We start from the raw sequence: 20,472 nt of genomic DNA, 5'->3' as shown, positions 1-20,472 counted from the left end.
TCATTTGTTTCCAGGAAGTTTTTATTTCTTTCTTGATCTCTTTGATAACCCATTCATTGTTTAAAAACATGCTTTTTAGCATCCATGTGTTTCAATGTTTTTGACTGTTTTTATTGTGGTTGATTTCTAATTTCATTCCATTGTGGTCTGAGAAGATGCTAGATACGATTTCAGTCTTCTTGAGCTTGTAGAGACTTGTTTTGTGTCCTAACATGTGGTCTACCTTTGAGAATGTCCCCTGTGCACTTGAAAAGAATGTATATTCTGCAGCTTTGGGGAAGAATGTTCTGTAAATGTCAATTAAATGCATCTGAATTAGTGTGTCATTTAGGTTCACTGTTTCCTTGTGGATTTTTGTCCGGAAGACCTATCCAGTGAAGTCAGTGGGGTGTCAAAGTCCCCTAGTATGACTGTATTGCTGTCGATCTCTCCCTTAAAGTCCTCTAGAAGTTTTTTTTAATAAATTTAGGTGCTCCTATATAGGGTATATACATGTTTATCAGGGTTATATCCTCTTGTTGCATTGATCTCTTTAGTATTATGTAATGACCTTTCTTGTGTCTTGTTATGGTCTTTATTTTGAAGTTTATTTTGTCCAATATGAGTATTGCTACCCAAGCATTTTTTTCATTTCCATTTGCATGGAAAATTTTTTTCCATCCCTTCACTCTCATCCTGTGTGAGTCTTTTGTTCTGAGGTGGGTCTCTTGTAGACAGCATATATTTGGGTCATGTTTTCTTATCCATTCAGCCACACTATATCTTTTTATTGGGGCATTTCATTCACTTACATTTAAGGTTATTATTGAAAGATACTTATCTACTGCCATTTTATTTCTTTATGCCTGTTTCTCATTCTCTCTATTGGCATGGGTGTTTTCTTCCTTCCTTCCCTCCCTCCCCCCCCCCCTCCGTTTTTTCTTTTGTTGTTGTTAATTCTCACCCAAGGATACTTTTTTCCACTGATTTTTAGAGAGAGTGAGAAGGAGACAAGGAGAGAAAGGTTGATGTCAGAGAGACATATCAATTGTTGCCTCCCACATGCACTCTGACTAGGGCTGGGAATTGAACCTGCAACCCAGTTACATGCCCTTGATCAGAAATAGAATCAGCCACACTTTGGGTGTATGAGCCAATGCTCTAACCACTAAGGTACACCAGCTAGGGGCTCTCCCTAATATTTTCCATAGTGGCTGCACTAATTTACAATACTACCAACAGTGTGTGAGGGTTCCTTTTTCTCCACATCACCAGCACTTGTTATTTTCTGATTTATCAATGAAAGTCATTTTGACAGGTGTGGGATAGTATGTCCCTGTGGTTTTAATTTGCATTTCCCTGATGACTAGTGATATTGAGCACCTTTTTTATATGTCCAGTTCTATATATCCTCTTTAGAGAAATGTTTATTCAGGTCCTCTGCCCATTTATTAATTGGATTGCTTGAGGTGAGTTTTTTTTTGGTGTTACCTTATATGAATTCCTTATTTATTTTGCATACTATCCTCTTATCAGATGTAATGTTTGCAAATATTTTGTCCCATTTAGTAGGTTGTCTTTTCATTCACTTTGTTGATCATTTCCTTTGCTGTGCAAAAGCTTCTTAGTTTGAGGTAGTTCTATTTGTTTATTTTTGCTTTTGTTGCCCTTGCCTGAGAAGACATACCGAAAAAGATACTACCAAAAACAATGTTAAAGAGTTCACTGCTTATGTTTTCTTCTGTGTTTTATGGTTTTAGTTTTATGGTTTTAGGTCTTACATTTAAGTCTTTAATCCACTTTGAGTTTACTATTGTAAATGCTGTAAGAAAGTGATCCAATTTCTTTTGTGTGTGTATGTATCTGCAGAGTTTCCTCACATCACTTATTGAAGAGACTGTCTGTGCCCCACTGTATAGCCTTGCCTCCTTTGTCATGCATTAGTTGACCATATAAGTGAGAATTTATTTCTGGGCTCTCAATTCTATTCCATTGATCTATATATGTTTTTATGCCAGTGCCATGCTCTTTTGATTACTGTAGCTTTGTAGTATAGTTTGAAATCAGGGAGCATGATTGATACCTTTCACTCTGTTCTTATTTATGATTTTTTAGGCGATTGAGGTCTTTTGTGGTTTCATATAAATTTTAGCATTAGTTGTTCTAATTCTGAGAATGTCTTTGATATTTTAATAGGGATTACACTGAATCTGTAGATTGCTTTAGGTAGTAAGGACATTTTAACAACATTAATCCTTCTAATCAAAGAGCAAGGTATATCCCTTCCATTTATTTGTATCTTCTTCAATTTATTTTTTCAATGTCTTACGATTTTCACATTACAAGTCTTTCTCACCTCTTTGGTAAAATGTATTCCTAGGTATTGTATGCTTTCTGGGGCAATTGTCAATGGAATTATTCTTAATTTCTCCTTCTGACTGTTCATCATTGGTGTATAGAAACAACAGATTTCCATAACCTGCAACTTTACTGAATTCATTTATTGGTTCTAATAGTCTTTTTGCAGATTTCTTAGGGTTTTCTATATATAGTATCATGCCATCTGCAAATGAGAGTTATATTTCTTCCTTTCCAATTTGTATGCCTTTATTTCTTTTTCTTCTCTGATTGCTGTGGATAGGTTTTCTAATACTATGTTGAATAACAGAAGTAATGAAAGTGGGCATCATTGTCTTGTTCCTGATCTTAGAGGCAAAGCTTTCAACTTTTCACCACTGAGGATGATATTAGCTGTGGGTTTCTCATATATAGCCTTAATTTGTTGAGATATGTTACTTCTATATCTACTTTGTTGAGATTTTTTTTTTTTTTTAATCATAAAAGAATGTTCAATTTTGTCAAATGCTTTTTCTGGATCTATTGAGATAATCATAAGGTTTTACTCTTACTTTGTTAATGTGTATCACATTAATTTATAAATGTTGAACCATCCTTTCATCCCTGGGATGAATTCTACTATGTCATGGTGTATAATCCATTTAATGTATTTTTAAGTCTGATTTGCTACTATTTGGTTGAGAATTTTTGCATCTATGTTCATTAAGGACATTGGCTTGTAAATTTTTTATTTAGTTTTTTGGTAATTTCTTTGTCTGGTTTTGGTATCAAGGTAATGCTTGCTTTATAGAATGAGTTTATTAGTTTTCTTCTTTTCAATATTTTGAAAGAGTTTAAGGGCAGGCATCTGTCTTCCTTTGAATGTATGGTAGAATTCAACTGTGAAGTCATCTGGTCCTGGATTTTAATTTGCTGGGAGTTTTTGATTACAGCTTCAATTTTATTGCTAGTAATCAGTCTGTTTACATTTTCTATTCCTTCCTGCTTCAGTCTTGGAAGGTCACATGCTTCTAGAAATTTATCCATTTCTTCTAGATCATCAAATTTGCATTTCTGTGGTATCAGTTGTAACGTCTTCATTTATGATTGTATTTATTTGGGTGCTTTCTCTTTTTTCTTGATGAGTTTGGCTAAAGGCTTGTCAATATGTTTATCTATTCAAAGCACTAGTTCTTAGTTTTATCAATCTTTTCTAATTTTTATTTCATTTATTTCTCCTCTGATCTTAACTATTTCCTTCCTTTTGTTTACTTTGTATTTTGTTCATTCTTCTTTTTCTAGTTCCTTTAGGTATAGAATTATACAGTTTATTTGGGATTTTTCTTGTTTCTTGAGGTCAGTCTGTGTACTACCCTCATGGAACTGCTGTTGTTGCATTCCATAAATTTTGAAAAGTTGTATTTTCATTTTCATGTTTCAAGATAGCTTTTGATTTCCTGTTTGATCCATTGGCTATTTAGTAGCATGTTGTTTAGTTTCCATGTATTTGTCCTTTATCCAGTTTTCTTCCTGTAGTTGATTTCTAGTTTCATGCCACTGTGTTTGAAAAGGTATTAATATGATTTTACTCTTCTTGAATTTATTAGGCTTGTTTAGTGGCCTAATAAGTAATCTATACTGGAAAATGTTCCATGTGTATGTGAAAACAACAACATGCACTCTGAAGTTTTTGAATGAAATGTTCTAAACATATCAATTAAGTCCATCCGGTCTAATATGACATCTAAGGCCATTATTTCCTTCTTAAGTTTCTGTCTGGATTATCTATCCCTGGATTATTTATTTGAGTGGGGTATTAAAATCCTCTACTGCTATTATATTATTATGGAATTCTCCCTTAATGTCCATTAATAATTGCTTTATAAGTCACATCTGTTTTAAAGCTAAGCAAAGAAGAATATAAAATAAGCACAAAAACACACAAGCACAAAAGCATGTGAGATGTGCAATGTTCTGTAAATTAGAAAAGCTATTAAAATCTAGACAATTGTTATGATTTATTCCACTGATGAAGTTAGATTATTCTTATTTATTTATTGTTAATCTTCACCAGAGGATAATTTTTCCACTGATTTTTTTTTAGAGAGAGTGAAAGGGAGGGAGGGAGAGGGGGAAAGAGAGAAATAGAAACATTGATGTGAGAGAGAAACATCGATTGGCTCCCTCCCACACATGCCCCAACAGGGGCTGGGGATTGAACCTGCAACCCAGGTACATGCCCTTCACCGGGAATCAAACCTGCAACCCTCAGTGAGCAGGCTGATGCTCTAACCACTGAGCAATACAGCCCAGGGCAGAATTTAGATTATTCTTACCATAAGTTTTCACTAATACAGATAATCCAGGATTAACAGCACATGACATTAAAACAATAAATTAAGGTAAAAAATATTTATGGGGTATGATTAGCATTATACATCTGGAGCGAATGATTAAGCTTTTAAGATAATCAATAACTGTTGATAAGAGTGTTATGAAGATACAATAGCCTGTTATTTCACATGTGTGGTAAGTATGAACTATTACCATGCATGTTTGAATGTTAGGACCTGAAGATCTAGTGGACACTTATAGTTTACTGATAAACTTAACCTCTTAGCACAACATGTGCTAATACCCAATACTGTAATAAATAAGAATCATTTGCTTGGCATTTTACAGTTTACAGACCACTTTCTTTTCTTTTTCTTTTCTAAAAATTTATCTTTATTGTTGAAAGTAGTACAAATGTCCCCCTTTTCCCCCATTGATCCCCTCCGCCCTGCACCAGGCCTTTACCACACTATTGTCTGTGTCCATGGGTTATGCATATATGCATATATGTTCTTAGGTTATTCTCTCCCCACCTCCCACCCCCACCCCTTTCAGACCACTTTTAAACTATCTCTATTTCTATTAGAATGACTAAGTTCGGAGATAATCCCGAACCTACTGGTAGCCACCATGCCCCCTAGTCAGTGCGCAGCCTGCCCGAGAATGAAACAGAGAAAAAAGCTGAGAAATGGAAAGAAAGATAAACATTTCTAACAATATTTTGTAAGAACTAACTAGATCCAACTTAACTGAAACCAGATATATATCTGCACCTTTCAGTTATGGGGATCAAAAAATTCCCTTTTCTGCTGAAGCCAATATGAGTTGGGCTTGTATCGCTTGCAAAGAAGTCAGTGGTACTGCTAATTGTACGGGCCAATATTCTTTCTACCATACTCAGCTTCCTTACAGGGAACTTCGAGGACTAAAAAAAAGCATGACTTTAGAGGCTGGTTTTGAGTCCTTACACAATCACTTACTAACTAAATGATCTTGGGTAAGACATAAAATGTATATGAACCACAATATGAGCCCCAAATATGGGGATATTATCTAATTTATAGGCTGTTTTGACAGTTAAATTAGAGATTTTTTTGCAAAGCAGTTAAAGTCTGGCACTTATTATTCAATAAATGGTAGCAATACTTCTGCCCTCTATCCTGACAGGTCACTAAATGAGACAAGATATGTAAAACATCTATTACAATCCCTGATACAAATAAGGTATTCAATAAATGTTAATTCTCTTTGCAATGAAAATGATTAGGAATTGATAATTACATCATCTTATATGGCTAACCATTTTTCTCATTACAGAAAAATAATGAAAAAGAATACAGACAGATGCCAATGACCTTTTTACCCCGTTTTCTCAGGAATCTAGAAAAACACTTGTTAGCAAGAGGAAAATAAGCATATGTAAATGTATGGTTGGAGACATTAAGTGAGCCAGGCAATTTCTAGCATTTGCCCCATGTGAAACCTTGATACAAATGTTAAGGGTTCCAAGTTCTGCGAGGGGAAAGGTGAACACAACCTACTAACTACTGATGAATACACTAGCAGAGCCATTCAATGGCACACAACAGAATCAAAATGCTAGACTCACAGTGTTTGGAACATATGGTAAGCCATAAAATTTCTCCTGTGTTTCCTTGAGAATGTCTGTGGTTGACCTCCTCAGGGGATGCTTCCCATGGTAGATTTGATCCAAAGTGGCATAGAAGACCTAGAAAGATGAAAACATCTATTTAGCTTTAGGTAGTACATCCTTATATCCAAGATATGTTTGACCAAAGATGTTGTAAGTGTTCCAAAATAATAAATTTAAATCACCATTGAAAACATTCACAAATATAGATGTATATGGCTTGAGATATATTTTGTTGAATATTTAAGACTATGTCAGTGGTAAAAATAGCAAAACTCTTAACCTTTCACAGTTAAAGATATTAAAGAATTTTGAATCTTATCTGTAAGGTACTCTTTAAATATAATGTAGCAAGTTAAATTTGTGACCACACAACTGAAATTTTGTCTCTCTCTATATAGGCAAGAAATATGGTTGGAAATGTGAAAAATAAAGTTACGACTGTGACTCCAAACGCTAACAAATGCTGGAATCCTATGTATCTTAAGTGAGAGAAATGAAATGGTCAGAATCCTAGTTTTGTAAGGAGAAGTAAAAGAAGATAAATAGGTGGGGTAAGGTAGAGAAAGAAATAGCAATCTAGTATCTGGTGAAGACAGATGTTACAAAGAATTCTGGTGCAGCTGTTGGTGAATCTGGAGCTAGGGCCAAGTCAGTCTCCACAGCCTGTGTCAGGAGATACAAAGGAAGCAGCTGCTGTGCACGGGCAATTCTGGCTTAAGGAGGTGACCAGGAGAAAAGGATCACTCACCTCGAAGTAGAGGAGATTGGTCATTGAAACATAATAGGAGAATAAAGCATTAGAAAAAAATTGAATGTGAAATCTGCTGCTTATGAAGTTCTAAAAACTAAATTTTGCATAAAATCTAAAGTAATGATAAAATGTTTTTTTACTTGACTATTAGCATTGTTTGGAGTTTAACTGAAACAAGAAAGTAGAAAATACTTTATTTTAAAGAAAAAATTCTGATACGCAATTATGTATCTTTCTGATTCAAAAACAGAATTTGCAGAGAATGTGCAGCTGTTAACATGAAAGAAGTAAGGATTAGTTTGGATAAAAGAAAAAATTTAAATGACTTCTAGCTTCCACTTTATCTAGATATAGAATTATGGTTCTAAATTATAAAGTCAAGTTTAAACCTTCCCTAGAAAAATATAGACATTTTCTAAATATAAATATTTCTTTACTCTAACTGGTAATCTAAACATATAGCTAAATACAGCTCTTTCAATTCTATATTCTATAATGAGTAACAATGCATAACGATAAAGAGAACAGCCAAAACTATTCATACGTGTCTTGTCTATATTCTAACAGAATAAATTTTTAGGAATTAAAACTCTTAATTCTAACTTCAACTGAGGTGTTCTTTTTTGTTGTTTTTCCACAATCTATAAACAAGTAAGAATTCAAGAGTTCTATTCTTTCAATGATACCTTTCACAAATGAAAGGCATAAGCATGGAAGTTTTCTTTAAATTATAAAAACTGAGCAAAATAAATTAAATATATATATTTCATGCTCATTTGCGATAAACCAAATAATTCTAAAGTGATGAGCCTATCTGCTCACCAAGGGAGTCATGCATGCCTAGGACCAAGATCCTTAGAGTGACAGAAAAATGAGAGTTTATTTTTAAAACAATGTACTGCTATAAAAATAAAAAAAAAAGAAGAAAAAGAAAAATTACAATTTTATACTCCTTAAGAAATATGAAACAACTCATTCCCTTACCACCCTTGTTTGCCTCCACTGTACAAGGAGACTTTTGTATAATACGAAAGCTGGCTCACGTGGTTCCTATGGCAAGAGGTTTCTCCCTCACTCTCATTTCTTCCTCTCCCTCTCCCTCTCCCACCCCCTCTCCCTCCAGCTTTCCCTCCCCCTCTCCCTCTCATTTCCTCCCCCCCCCCCTGTTATTTTTTTTAGAGGGTGGGAGGAGTGAAAAGATGATTTTCCATTTTAAAAGAACATCATTGGAACAGTTGTTCAAAATAAAAGCCATTGACAAAGGCTTTTAAACTAGGACTTCTACTATAATTATCAGCAAATCAAAAGACTTTTTCCATGTAATGCTAATTTAAAAAAATAATTCAGAAATTCATTTTTAATTATATTGATATAGATACTAAATAATATAAATCAAATGTAAATTTACCATTTTGTCTGTATAGGAATTTTCTTTACTGAAATATAAATTTTAAGGTATAAGAAAAACAGAGCTCATTCATTTCTTTTTAGGGACTGAATTTTACGAAACTATAAAGCAATTAAGGAGTGGCTACACTTTTAAATAGGGGTAAGCATATCGTTATAAAATGAGTATTTTGAGATGCTTGAGATGAAAGATAGGTGTTTAGGCTGTTTATATACCTCAAGATCTGATGAAGAATAAGAATTCCATAAGCAATCTCAGTAATTACAAATAACCTAAACATCTGGTATCATGTAGACCTGACATTCAGATGATTCATAAAGTCTTTCTAGTCTTTACCTGAAACCTGGAAAACAGGTTTTGAATGTTATAGAAATAAAGTCATTACTCTTTAAACCTCATATTGAAAAACACAATTTTTTTTAAAAAAAGCAAAGTGAATAGCAATATATTATTGCTAAAATGCATGATTTAGAAGAAATCATGTAACTTTCCCAAACTTTGATTTTCCAGACTGAATGTGGAAAATAACCTTATTTAACATCTACTTCATTAGGATAGTGTGAGGATTGAAAGAATAAGTTTTGGTCAAATTCTTTGAACTCAGATGAAAGATGTTTTAGAAGCATAATTATTATAATAAATGTGTAGTAGCACTGGAAAGAATTTTAAGTTATACATTTATCTTGAAGAATTACTCTGGAAAACTTCAGAACAAAGGTACATACATACCTGAAGTTGCATATCAGCTGCAGCACAAACCTTTTTAGACTCACAAAGACGAGACACCATATTTTGGGGCATTGACTGGAAAAACAAAAGAATATATATGTGAGTAAATTGCTTAATAAGCCACTGTACTTTGTTACTTAAGAGGTGGTAAACTTAAAAACAACATAAAATAACAGAACTTCATTGTGGTTTAAAATAACTTTGAAATATTTTAGTTGACAAGATAACGAAGGATGAAGACATTCCATTTAATTTCAAAAAGTGGTAATTGCCAAATACGGGTTTATACATGAAAATACAGGATTGCAGGGAGCTAAGATATTGGCATTATTCTTTAAAAACCTATTTATAACTTTGGTAAAAGTTAATACTTTTTCTGCTCCTTTGTACCAATGAATGAAAACCCATTCAGGTGCTCTGTTGACTTGTAAGTGCATATAATAAATGGTTATAGAAATAAAAGATTAAAATGTCAAGAAATAAATTCTAATTCCTGATGCCAATAAATTCTATTGGAGTGGAACTGATATGCTAATAAATACCCATGATACTGAATTACACATTCTATTTTCGCACCTGAAAGAACTGCAGAGCTTGGACAGTCAGTGTAATGTCCCTGTATGATTCATGGCTTCCTCTCTGAGACTAATCAGGCCTAATCCTATAACATCACTTCTTCTGTGAGAAATAAACTAGTAATAGAGTTGAAAAAGTACTTTAGGCCATCTTAGTCTACTTTAAAATCATTAACACTGATATTTATTGAAGAGAGCTACCACTTTATAGAACTCTATAATCTAATTTAAGCTTAAAGCCCCTTTAAAAAGAAATCCATTGTATAGAAGACCTATGGCAGGTTGCTCAGCACTCAAATTACATAAATAAGCCACCAATGAATGATAATGTGATCAGTAAGGGGAACTAAGCTCTCTCTATGCTCCCCCACCCCCGAACAGTGCCTGGCACACAGCAGACAAATATTTGTAGAAGGGAAGAATGAACACAAGAATGATCATTAAAAAATGGCCTCTGAAGTGGAAGATTATAGCAGTAAATGAAGAAGGCTCAGGCAACAAATCTTTCTCAAACAAAGCCTTTTCTCTTTCTGTTTGTCTATAAAAGCAAACCAGGCAGAAAAGGCAATTTAAAGAGTTAAGACATGGGCTGAAGGAAGCTGTATAGTGTAAGTTCTGATATAGGTAAAAGAACTGGGGCTTTTTGACACTGGGACACCCACCTTTTATAAAACAAAATTTCCTCGGTCAGGATCTTAAAAAGTAAAGAAAGATTTTAAGTCATATAAAGTATACCAAGAGCTTGTATCAAAACGTTCAGGTTTCTTTAAATCTTACTTTATATTAATACCTTATGTTGACAGGACTTGTGTTATATTTTAACTTTTCATGCTTCACAAAACTTTAATAGCTTCACCTTCATAAAAAAGTATATGTGGTAGAACAGCATTTTGTCTCATTTATCCAACAATGAAAACTACTGTGGCCGCACACTATATTAGGCACAGGGAACAGAAAACGGTGAACAGACGGGGTGCCTGGCCCCAAGAGCTTCACAGGCTAGCATTATCCATGTAAGCACAATTTTAAAAAGGTACAAGTGTAATGGGTGCCAAGAAGAGAAAGCAGCACAGGGCAGTGTGAGTGCCATAACCTAGAAAAACTTAACAAGAGAAAATAATGCAGAAGTGAGCTTTGCAAAATGAACAGGTGTTTACTTGGCAAGGAAGGGATGGGCTGCAGGGAAAAGGAAGCAATCCTCATAGAAGAAACAGCATATGCAAAGAAGAGGGCCAATGGTAGGAGGTGAAAGAAATCCACGGGCAGGAAAGCAGGGTTCCAGCCAGGCTGGAAGAGGCAGGCAGGAATCAGGGCCTGCCTCTGGATGAAGCCTGGAGGTCCAACCAAGCAGACACTGGTCTCCACCCTCAGACTCTATGTCTGTGGTAAGCCATTGGGGAGTTTTAAGCAAAAAAGGTCACATGGTCAGATCTGTGTTTTAAAAAGATTCCTTTGCATGCAGTGTAGACATTAAATAGGCAGAATGAAGGAGTGGATTGGGACAAAACAGTTGGGGGGCTATAGTTAGCGGACCAGTACAGTCATCATTATTAACTTAAGCAATTGCCAGAGCGAGGGGGTAGAGAGGAAAGCATTAGAGAGGACTGCAGCTGAGTGGGAGGTGAAAGAATGTGAGTACATACAACAGTTAACAGTTTCCAGAAGGGTGACTGACAGTGCAGAGAGAGTGAGGGCAGTAGCCGCAATGGGAAGAAGGGGGAAGCAGAAGTTTTTGTTTAAGGCTGGGAAAAGCTTAAGCAGGCTTAAGAAAGGCTGATGGTAATGACCCATAGAAGGGACAAAAACTAGAGCTGTAGAAAAGAGACAAAATTCCTGATAAGGCAGAAAGAGAGGTTGAGCAGATACAGGGGAGAGGAGGTTCAGGGCTGGGCATTTCAACTGGATGTGAGTTCTCAGGGAGGTCAAGAGGACTTTGTTGTAGGAGGTTGAATTCAGAGGGTTATGGAAGTTAGAGAAAGTTGCAGAGAGGGCCCATGGAGAGTGATCCATTAAGAAGTGGAGAATCACTAGCCCCTGGGAGAGCTGGTGATTCCCATTTGGCCTGGGGTCAGGCAGAACTGAGCTGCCTCCCTGCAGCACAGAGGACAGGTGGGGAATGGAAGTTGGATGAGGAGGAAATTCCTCAGCAGAGGGAGAGGGAGGCAGTCTGCAGGCCAATGGCAAGGTGCCGTTAAGGAAGTGGGGGTAGAGAAACAAGCAGCCACAGGGCCCGCAGTGGTCAGGCATCTTAGGTTCACTATTTCTACTCTGAAGGCAATGATGTGGAAATGCCAAGTACTGGATCTAAGAGCCAAGCTCAACATACCCCTTTCCATTAGGAAGTAGCTTGTATATTTAGAGGCCAATATCTCAGAGATTCAACCCATACAGGAAAGACCAACAATAAATGGAAAACTTAATGAGGCTTAATTATTTATCAGGTGTACAATAAAACAAAAAATGTAACGAAAAAGAATATGTAAGAACAATAAAAATGGAAAACAGATCATCAAAAATTATATATTGAAAAATAAACATGCTACTGTAGTTACATAAAATGTGAATGCCAGGGGAAATGGGTACCATTGCTGGTTAAGGTTACATGGGACCTCTATTATTTTTTAGCAACTTCCTGTGAATCTATATTTATTTCAAAATAAAAAAAATAAGTACTAAAAACCCTCCCAAAATTATGTATTCAAAGCCTCCTATACATACTGTACTGAATAAAGTATGTATACCAAAACTACAAAGAAACATAAGTAAAGGGCAAGTACAATCCCAGAATAGTTTGTTTGTTTTCTGTTTGCTTGTTTATTTATTTATTTAAATCCTCACCTCAGGATATGTTTTTATTGATTTTTAGAGAAAGAGGAAGGGATTGAGAGAGAGAAAGAGAGAGAGGGAGAGAGAGAAAGGAAGAGACATTGTTTGGTGCCTCCTGTATGGGTCCCTGACCAGGGATTGAACCCGCAACCTAGGTATGTGCTCTGACTGGGAATTGAACCAGTAACCTTTTGGTGTATGGGACGATGTTCCAAACAATGGAGCCACTCGGCCAGGGCACTGTAGAATTGTTTAAAGGAAAGAATCATTAACCCATCAAATCACAAACTAAATAATAAATTTATATTATGTTTGCTATAAATACAAGAACAGATGTTCATTTTCTTTTTTAATCTAGTTGGGTCTAGTCAACTGGTCTTAATAAATGCATTTCAGCACTTGGAATGGAGTTAGGAAGTACTTCCTTTTTTAAATTAAAAGAACAACAAAAATAAAATAAAACTTATATAACCACACAAACTGATTTTCTTAAGTTATATGTAAATTTTTAAAAATAAACAATATTTAGAAGATAAACTTTTTTTTTTTTTTTAAATGATTACTGGTTTATTATAAAGAGTACAACTAAAGAATAGCCAAATGGAAGAGATGCATAGGGCAAGGTATGGGGAAGGAGGGTGTGTGGAGCTTCCACGTCCTTTCTGGGCTTGTCACCCTCTCTGCACCTTAAAGTGTTTATCAACCTGGAAGCTCTCCAAGCCCCACTGTTTGGTTGTTTAGTTTCTTTGTTTTTTTTAAATTTATTTTTATTGTTGAAAGTATTATAAATGTCCTCCCCTTCCCCTCCATTGATCCCTCCACGCTGCGCCTCTCCCCTCCAGGTCTTCACTGTCTCTGTCCATGGGTTATGCATATATGCATATGAGGTCTTAGATTAATCTCTCCCCACCCACCCACCCCTGCTTTCCCTCTGAGATTCGTCAGTGTTACATGCTTCTATGTCTCTGAATCTATTTTGTGCATTGGTTTATTTTGTTCATTAGATTCGACATATGAGTAAGATCATGTGATACTTGTCTTTCTCTGACTGGCTTATTTTACCTAGCATAATTCTCTCCACGCCCCACCATGCTGTCTCAAAGGGTAACGAATCCTTCTTTTTTACAGCTGCATAGTAATCCAGGGTGTAAATGTCCGAGAAGATGCTTGATATGATTTTAATCTTCTTGAACTTGTAGAGACTTGTTTTGTGTCCTAACATGTGGTCTATCTTTGAGAATGACCCATGTGCACTTGAGGAGAATGCATATTCTGCAGCTTTGGAGTGAAATGTTCTGTAAATGTCAATTAAATACAGCAAACATTTGGGTCTTGTTTGCTTATTCATTCAGCTACCCTACGGCTTTTGATTGGAACATTTAATCCATGTATATTTAAGGTTATTATTGACAGGTACTTATCTATTGCCATAAACACTGGAAGGAATAAAGAGCAGATTAGAGGAAGCTGAAGATTGGATCAGTGAATTAGAAGACAGGGTAGAAAAACCCTCTCAATCAGAGAGCCAAAAAGAAAAAACAATTAAAAAACAGGAAGAGAGTTTACAGGAGCTGTGGGACAACATGAAATGTAACAATATTCACATCACAGGAGTGCCAGAAGATGCAGAAAGTAAGCAAGGGTTACAGAACCTGTTTGAAAAAATAATGGCAGAAAACTTCCCTAACCCTATCAAGGAAAAAGTCACATAAGTTCAGGAGACACAGAGAGTCCCAAGCAAGAAGAACTCATGCCCAGACACTTCATAATTAAAATGCCAAAAATTCAAGACAAATTGAGAATATTAAAGGCAGCAACAGGAAAGCAATCTGTTACCTACAAAGGAGCTCCCATAAGGCTGTGAGATTATTTCTCAATAGAAATACTTCAGGCCATAAGGGAATGGCATGAAGTATTCAAGGTAATGCAAAACAAGGACCTGAAACCAAGACTACTCTATCCAGCAAGGCTATCATTCAAAATAGGTGGTGTAATAAAGAGCTCACCAGGCAAAAAAAAAAAAAAAGGCTAAAGGAGTTTATCATCACCAAACCAGCACTGCAAGAAATGTTAAAGGGACTGCTGTAATAAAAAGTTGAATAGAGTGAATAGAAGTTAAATCTTAAACTTCAAATTAGAAAAATGTATCCTGGTCAAGATTTTCTATTATAAATGTTACTTTACCAACCAGAGTCATAATAACCAATATTAAAATAATTCAGCTTTTGCTGTCATCCCAAAAGTAAGTATATCTACAGAGATAGAAATGTTTTATATTATTGTCTCCTAAAGTCAAGACTCTCACATCTGATATATTGAAGAAACAGAACGAATACATTCAAGCTGACAGGTATGAGCAACTCTAAAAAAAGATGCATTTGAAACACCTGAACCTTTATAATTACTTTTAATTATATTAAGATGAAACTTTACCAAAGTCCATGGCATTAGAATAACAACTCTTTCACTATTATAATCAACTGCATGTTTTACCAGTTTCTAATTCAATCTAATTTTCACGGTAGAAAATACTCCCTTCCACTGATCACTAATCTATCCCATCAATGACATGGAATTCTCAGTTCTCTTTAGGATCCGGATACTGCCATACAGGGTTGGCAAAAGTAGGCTTACAGCTGTTCATATGGAAAATAATACAATAATTAATAATACCAAAATAAACTCTGTGTTTCGTGTACTCACTTTTGTCTGTAACTCTACTTGTCTCCACTGTATTTATTACAGATTAAAAAGAATCCCACTAGCATACTTAAAATGCTATAAATCAAGAATGAATGTCACTTTCGCTAATTATGGTAAACAACTGCACAAGAAATGGTACCACTGGAGAGCTCTTTGGGCACTTCAGTTGTTTCCAGCATCCTTAACTTTTGTCCTCTGAAATGTCTGCTTCACATTATCCTACAAATCCAGAAATACTATTCCTCCCAGGGACCCTTCTTAGACCCATTAGATGAGAACTGAGAGCATGATCTGCCTTAAACCAACACCTGCCTGAATATGAAACTTCTATCATTATGTTTCACTGGGGAGTAAGGACAGAGGTTTTGCAGCCAAACAAAACTAAGTTTGAATCCTAAGCCACTTACCAGCAGAGTGGCATAATGTGACAATTTACTGAACTTCTCTTAGCCACATTTTCCTCATTTGCAAAATGTCAATATTACCTTTTCACATAATTACATGAGAACTGAACAAGATAATGTATTTTAAAAACATATTATGTCAGGTTTAACTCAGAGTAGATGCTGAAAAAATGATAGCTATTTACTACTACATTTGTGATATAATACAATAATCACTGACTTTTGACAAACTTTACATTTTGTTGTTTCATCTACATATTCTGTAAATATGGTCTGTTTAGATACTTAGGAGACAGGAATTATAACTAAACAGTTTTCCCTCTGTAGCACCTAACAATGAAGTTCTCTTTTAAATTTTTTTTATTGATTTCTGAGAGAGGACAGAAACATCAACGATGAGAAGGAATAATTGATTGACTTCCTCCTGCACGCCCCCTACTGCAGATTGAGCCGCAACCTTGGCACATGCCCTGACCAGGGATCAAACCACAACCTCTGGGTTCATGGGTCGATGCTCAGCCACTGAGCCACACCAGCTGGGCCAAGTTCTTTATAAGAAAATGTACTTTCAAGGCTTCCTGTTTATATTTCTTTTCATTTATAAAATAGCCAGATGTGCTCAATGAAACACATGTGCCTCTTCAAACTGCCCAGCCTTTCTAAGGATACTTTCTCCAACATGGTGATTATTTTAAGGTTTTTAGAAGAACAATGAAATCAGCTAAAGTATGAGTAGTCTATCTGCCATATTTCAATATTTGCTACAAAATTTGGTCATTAACTATGTTTTGAAAATATTTCTCACTTTATATAGAATTGGTTATCAAACAATGAGTCAGTTCTTCATCTGCAGGGTCCAATTCACATTTAGAAAAGAGCTGTGCACTTTTTCCTCAGTTGTGTCAAGTGTATTCATGAGGCCCTCAAAGGAATTCTTTTTTATATATTATATTGTAGCTTTATTTCTTGCATTTCCACTTGAGTGTTTCTCATGGTTTCCATCTCTCCTCCCCATCTATTCATACATGTTGTTCATCTTTTCCATGATATCCTTGAACATTTATTTAAATCCCTGCCTGATGGTTACTTTAAAGTTATTCTACCTATTAGTTATTTTAAAGTCTGAGTTTGTTGATTCCTTTATCTTTGATCAGGAAGGCAGGGTTTTGTGCTGTTTCTGCAGCAGTAGCCAAGAACCTCCTATAGGCCTGTAACACTGAGGAGGACTCTGTGTGGTTTCCCAACCTGCCTGCATTATTTCTTCAGAGCACCCTGTGAAGACACATGGAACAGAACCTATAGGTGAGTGCAAACTCCCCGTACAATGAGGGCCCTCAGTTGTTCTAGACTGATAGGCCAGCCCACATTTGATCTTCAAAAATTTGTTAAAATGTTATCTGATTTCTTCTTACCCCTTAGTATGGCAGTCACAAATGCTTTCCCACAAGTGAGCCAGTCTGCACCAACTTGGATTCAGATGACTTGATGGCCCTGTGACCTCAACTCTCTTATGAGCTAAAGAAAAGTTAGGATTTTATCTGTCTTTACCCTGTAGTTAGCGTGAGTGCAGTACTCCTTCCAGCTTTCCACATCCCCAACATTTCAGATTTTCATCAGTAATACCATTTGGGCTTTTAGCTTCCAAAGGAAAAAAAAGGCAGAAAAGCTTTGTAAAGAATGAACTACTCCATTAAGTCAGGAATCAGACATCATTAAAGATTATTATGAAGAAATCTGAAGTGCATCAACATGTGTGATAAGATGGTTTATTTCAATACTGTCAAGCAGACATTCTACAAGAATCAGTTTGTGGGTTTTAGCCAAAAGACAGTTCACTCAACAAATATTTACTGACTGCCAATTATGTGACAGGCACAGTTGATATATCAGTGAACAAAAGAGTAAAAAAAATTCCAGTTCTCAAGACACTTATATTCTAGGAGACCTTTTTGCTTTCTTAAAATTACCCCTAGAGGGAAAAAAAAAAAGCCATTTTTCATTATTTCAGTTCCTGTAGGTTTAAGGAATAAAAGGACAGAGATTTATAGAATCATCTCCTTTAGGCTGATCAAAAGGATCAAATTCTACTAATTACAGTGCTGTTTACATATGCAATCTTCACTCATTTTAAGTGCATTTGTGAGTTTTTCTGCATCTTATGTTTAAATAATAGCAGGTAGTCAACATATAGTGAATGAGGGTTTCATATACATATAATTCACATTCATATACTTCCAAAGGAAATTAAATAATAAAATACACAAATGCATTATCTCAATATATGCTAAAGCACTAACCAATTATTCATTCATTCATTCAATAAATTCTTAGTATAAGGTACCATTCTAGGTACCATAAAAGACAAAACACCTTCTTCCCTCAAAAGAATTTCAGTTCTGACACCTGCTTCACATGGTGAAGTTTGTGATGCATGTTTAGTTGTGTAACTTCAGGTTATGTACCCCTCAAAATTCAATACTGCATACTACCAAATGACGGAAAAAGTAGCCCTTTGCAAATTTAGTTTTATTAATACTCCAACAAGTTTCTCCCAAAAAGGGATTAGGAGTGGTAGTAAACATTTCAATCAGTATTTATATTAAATACCTGTACTTAATATGTAATTGGTCTATAATTAATAGATGAGGGTGTTAAGGATGGGCAAATGAAGGTGGGAATATAAAATGAGGTCAGAATTGAGATTAAGCACATAAACACATGTGTCTTATGGTTTCATTCAAAGGACACAGTTAGGCCATAAATTTAGCTCTTGCCAGAGAGGAAAACAATAACGTGCCTCATTCAAATTGCTATGAGTACTTCAGATCCTTTGTACTTTTGCCTGAATTTCTTTTATAAAAATGTCTGCAGTATTTTTGTCTCTATAGAAGCCTGCCGGGCTTTGTAGTCTGAAGTAGCCTTGATTTGATGCTGCCTGACTCCTGTGTACTGATCAGAGGCCCTGCCTATGTGAGAAGACAGGTTAATAAAAGCAGGTCAGGTCTGTCAGGGAGACTCATTTGGCTCATCTTTGGCAAGTACCCCATTGTGTGCATGGCACCCTACTAAGCAACAATTAATCTTTCTTCTTTCTAATCCTCACCTGAGGATATGCTTTTATTGATTTTAGAGAAAGGGCAGAGGGGGAGAGAGAGAGAAACATCAATGTGAGAGAAAAACATTGATGGGCTGCCTCCCATACACACCCTGACCATGGACCAAACCCACAACCTGGGCATGTACCCTGACCAGGAATCAAACCTGTGACCTTTTGGTGTAGGGGATGACACTCCAACCACCTGAGCCACACCGGCCAGGGCCAATGAATCCTTCTTTCTAGATCTTGCTACCAGAAAGAAGAAAAGGGATGTATGCAGAAATTAATAACCCAAGGGAAAATGCCCCAAATACCAAAAAAGAGGTACAGATAAAGTAATGGAGGAATTTAGAGGATAGCAAGTATCTGAAAGGTCATTACTTTAATAAAAAATTGTGCCTCTTGTATTATTATAGTGGTGGTATTTCTATTTCAAAGATTCCACCCTAGCTATAAAATGTAAAAAGACATTTTGGGATCTCCCCACACCCCAACAAATAGGAAAATGGTAGAACTGTTGTTCCTACAATTGGAACACAATATGCCAAAAATTAACTATGGTGACCTAATCTGACCTACTTTATTTTAATAATTCAATATGACTTTCCCACAATTACTTTGTTCTTTATTTAAAAACAATTATGCTTGTGTTTATTTCTGAGGAATTAATATCTGGCTTTGTATGCCTATGACAATGTAGCCTTTCTAATAATAAATGCCAAGTTCCCTAAAAACTACAAAGATCTGACTTCACCTCCAAGGTTCTGCTATATGTTGAGTAGTAGTTCCTATTTCTAGTATTTAGTTACTCATTCATCTTATATCCACTGATACATTCGATGGTTTAAATTTAAATTTCTGGAGCCCTAACCAGACTCTGTGGTGTGTCTGAGGTTAGACAGTTTGCATTTTCTATTAGTACTTATTTGTCTTGTGACAGCAGGCAAGTCTCTCAGTATCCTGCTTTTGAAACTGTAAAATGAGGATTAAGAATAGCTCTGTAAAATAAGTAGTACGAAGCTTCAATGCTGTAACAGTCATTCAATCAACTTGTGAAAAGTATTACCTAATTGGAAGAAACTCATCCCCACATCTAACACATCTGTCTTTGTAAATGCTGTCATAGCAAGGGTGACCACACATGCAGGTAGGCATGACAGTCTCAGGTTAGGACTACTGCCTTGGTGTGATTTATAACAGCACCCCTTTTCCTTCTTAAAAGTCTTCTGGCAACAGATCACATCATCACCTTAGTCACAACTAACTTTCTTGAGGGCTTCCTATGAGTCAAACACTGTTGGTTGTCCAGGGCCTATGTATACTTCCTCACCAAAGAAGGGAGGTTGTTTACTGCATTTTTGGGGTAAATACAAGCTGCACTGTTTGCTGACCACACACAGGAACAAAAATATTAAAATAATAGCTTTTTTATTATATTAAGAAAGCACATTTTTGGAAGATTTTAGAAATACCATCAAAAATGCAAATACTTCAGCAAACTTGGCATGACAAATTCTCTGAATGTTTCCCCCTGAGCTTAACTTATCAATATGTAACCTCATACATTTGCCAGACATTTTCTATCCCTTCACAATCTCACCAGTCTAATTTAAATAAACTTTTGTTAAAATTTTTGGCACCAAATTCTTACAGGGCCAAGTCACTGTGATAAAAT

General features: G+C 35.7%; 1 protein-coding gene across 1 annotated transcript in view; it reads right to left on the bottom strand.

Annotated features, from left to right (window-relative positions):
• MIPEP (mitochondrial intermediate peptidase) overlaps positions 1-20,472 on the bottom strand; it is a 182,471-nt gene that overhangs the window by 76,977 nt on the left and 85,022 nt on the right. Inside the window, exons 15-16 of the mRNA XM_081127366.1 lie at positions 9,193-9,267; positions 6,260-6,379 (exon numbers count right to left, since the gene is read on the bottom strand). Of these exons, the coding sequence (XP_080983492.1) occupies positions 6,260-6,379; positions 9,193-9,267 (195 nt within the window). The remainder of the gene's footprint in view (positions 1-6,259; positions 6,380-9,192; positions 9,268-20,472) is intronic.

This window comes from Miniopterus schreibersii (assembly GCF_964146895.1).
Source record: "Miniopterus schreibersii genome assembly, chromosome: 2".
NCBI classification, from domain to species: domain Eukaryota; kingdom Metazoa; phylum Chordata; class Mammalia; order Chiroptera; family Miniopteridae; genus Miniopterus; species Miniopterus schreibersii.
Note: the sequence above shows the minus strand (reverse complement) of the source record. Positions and strands in the feature narration are given on the sequence as shown.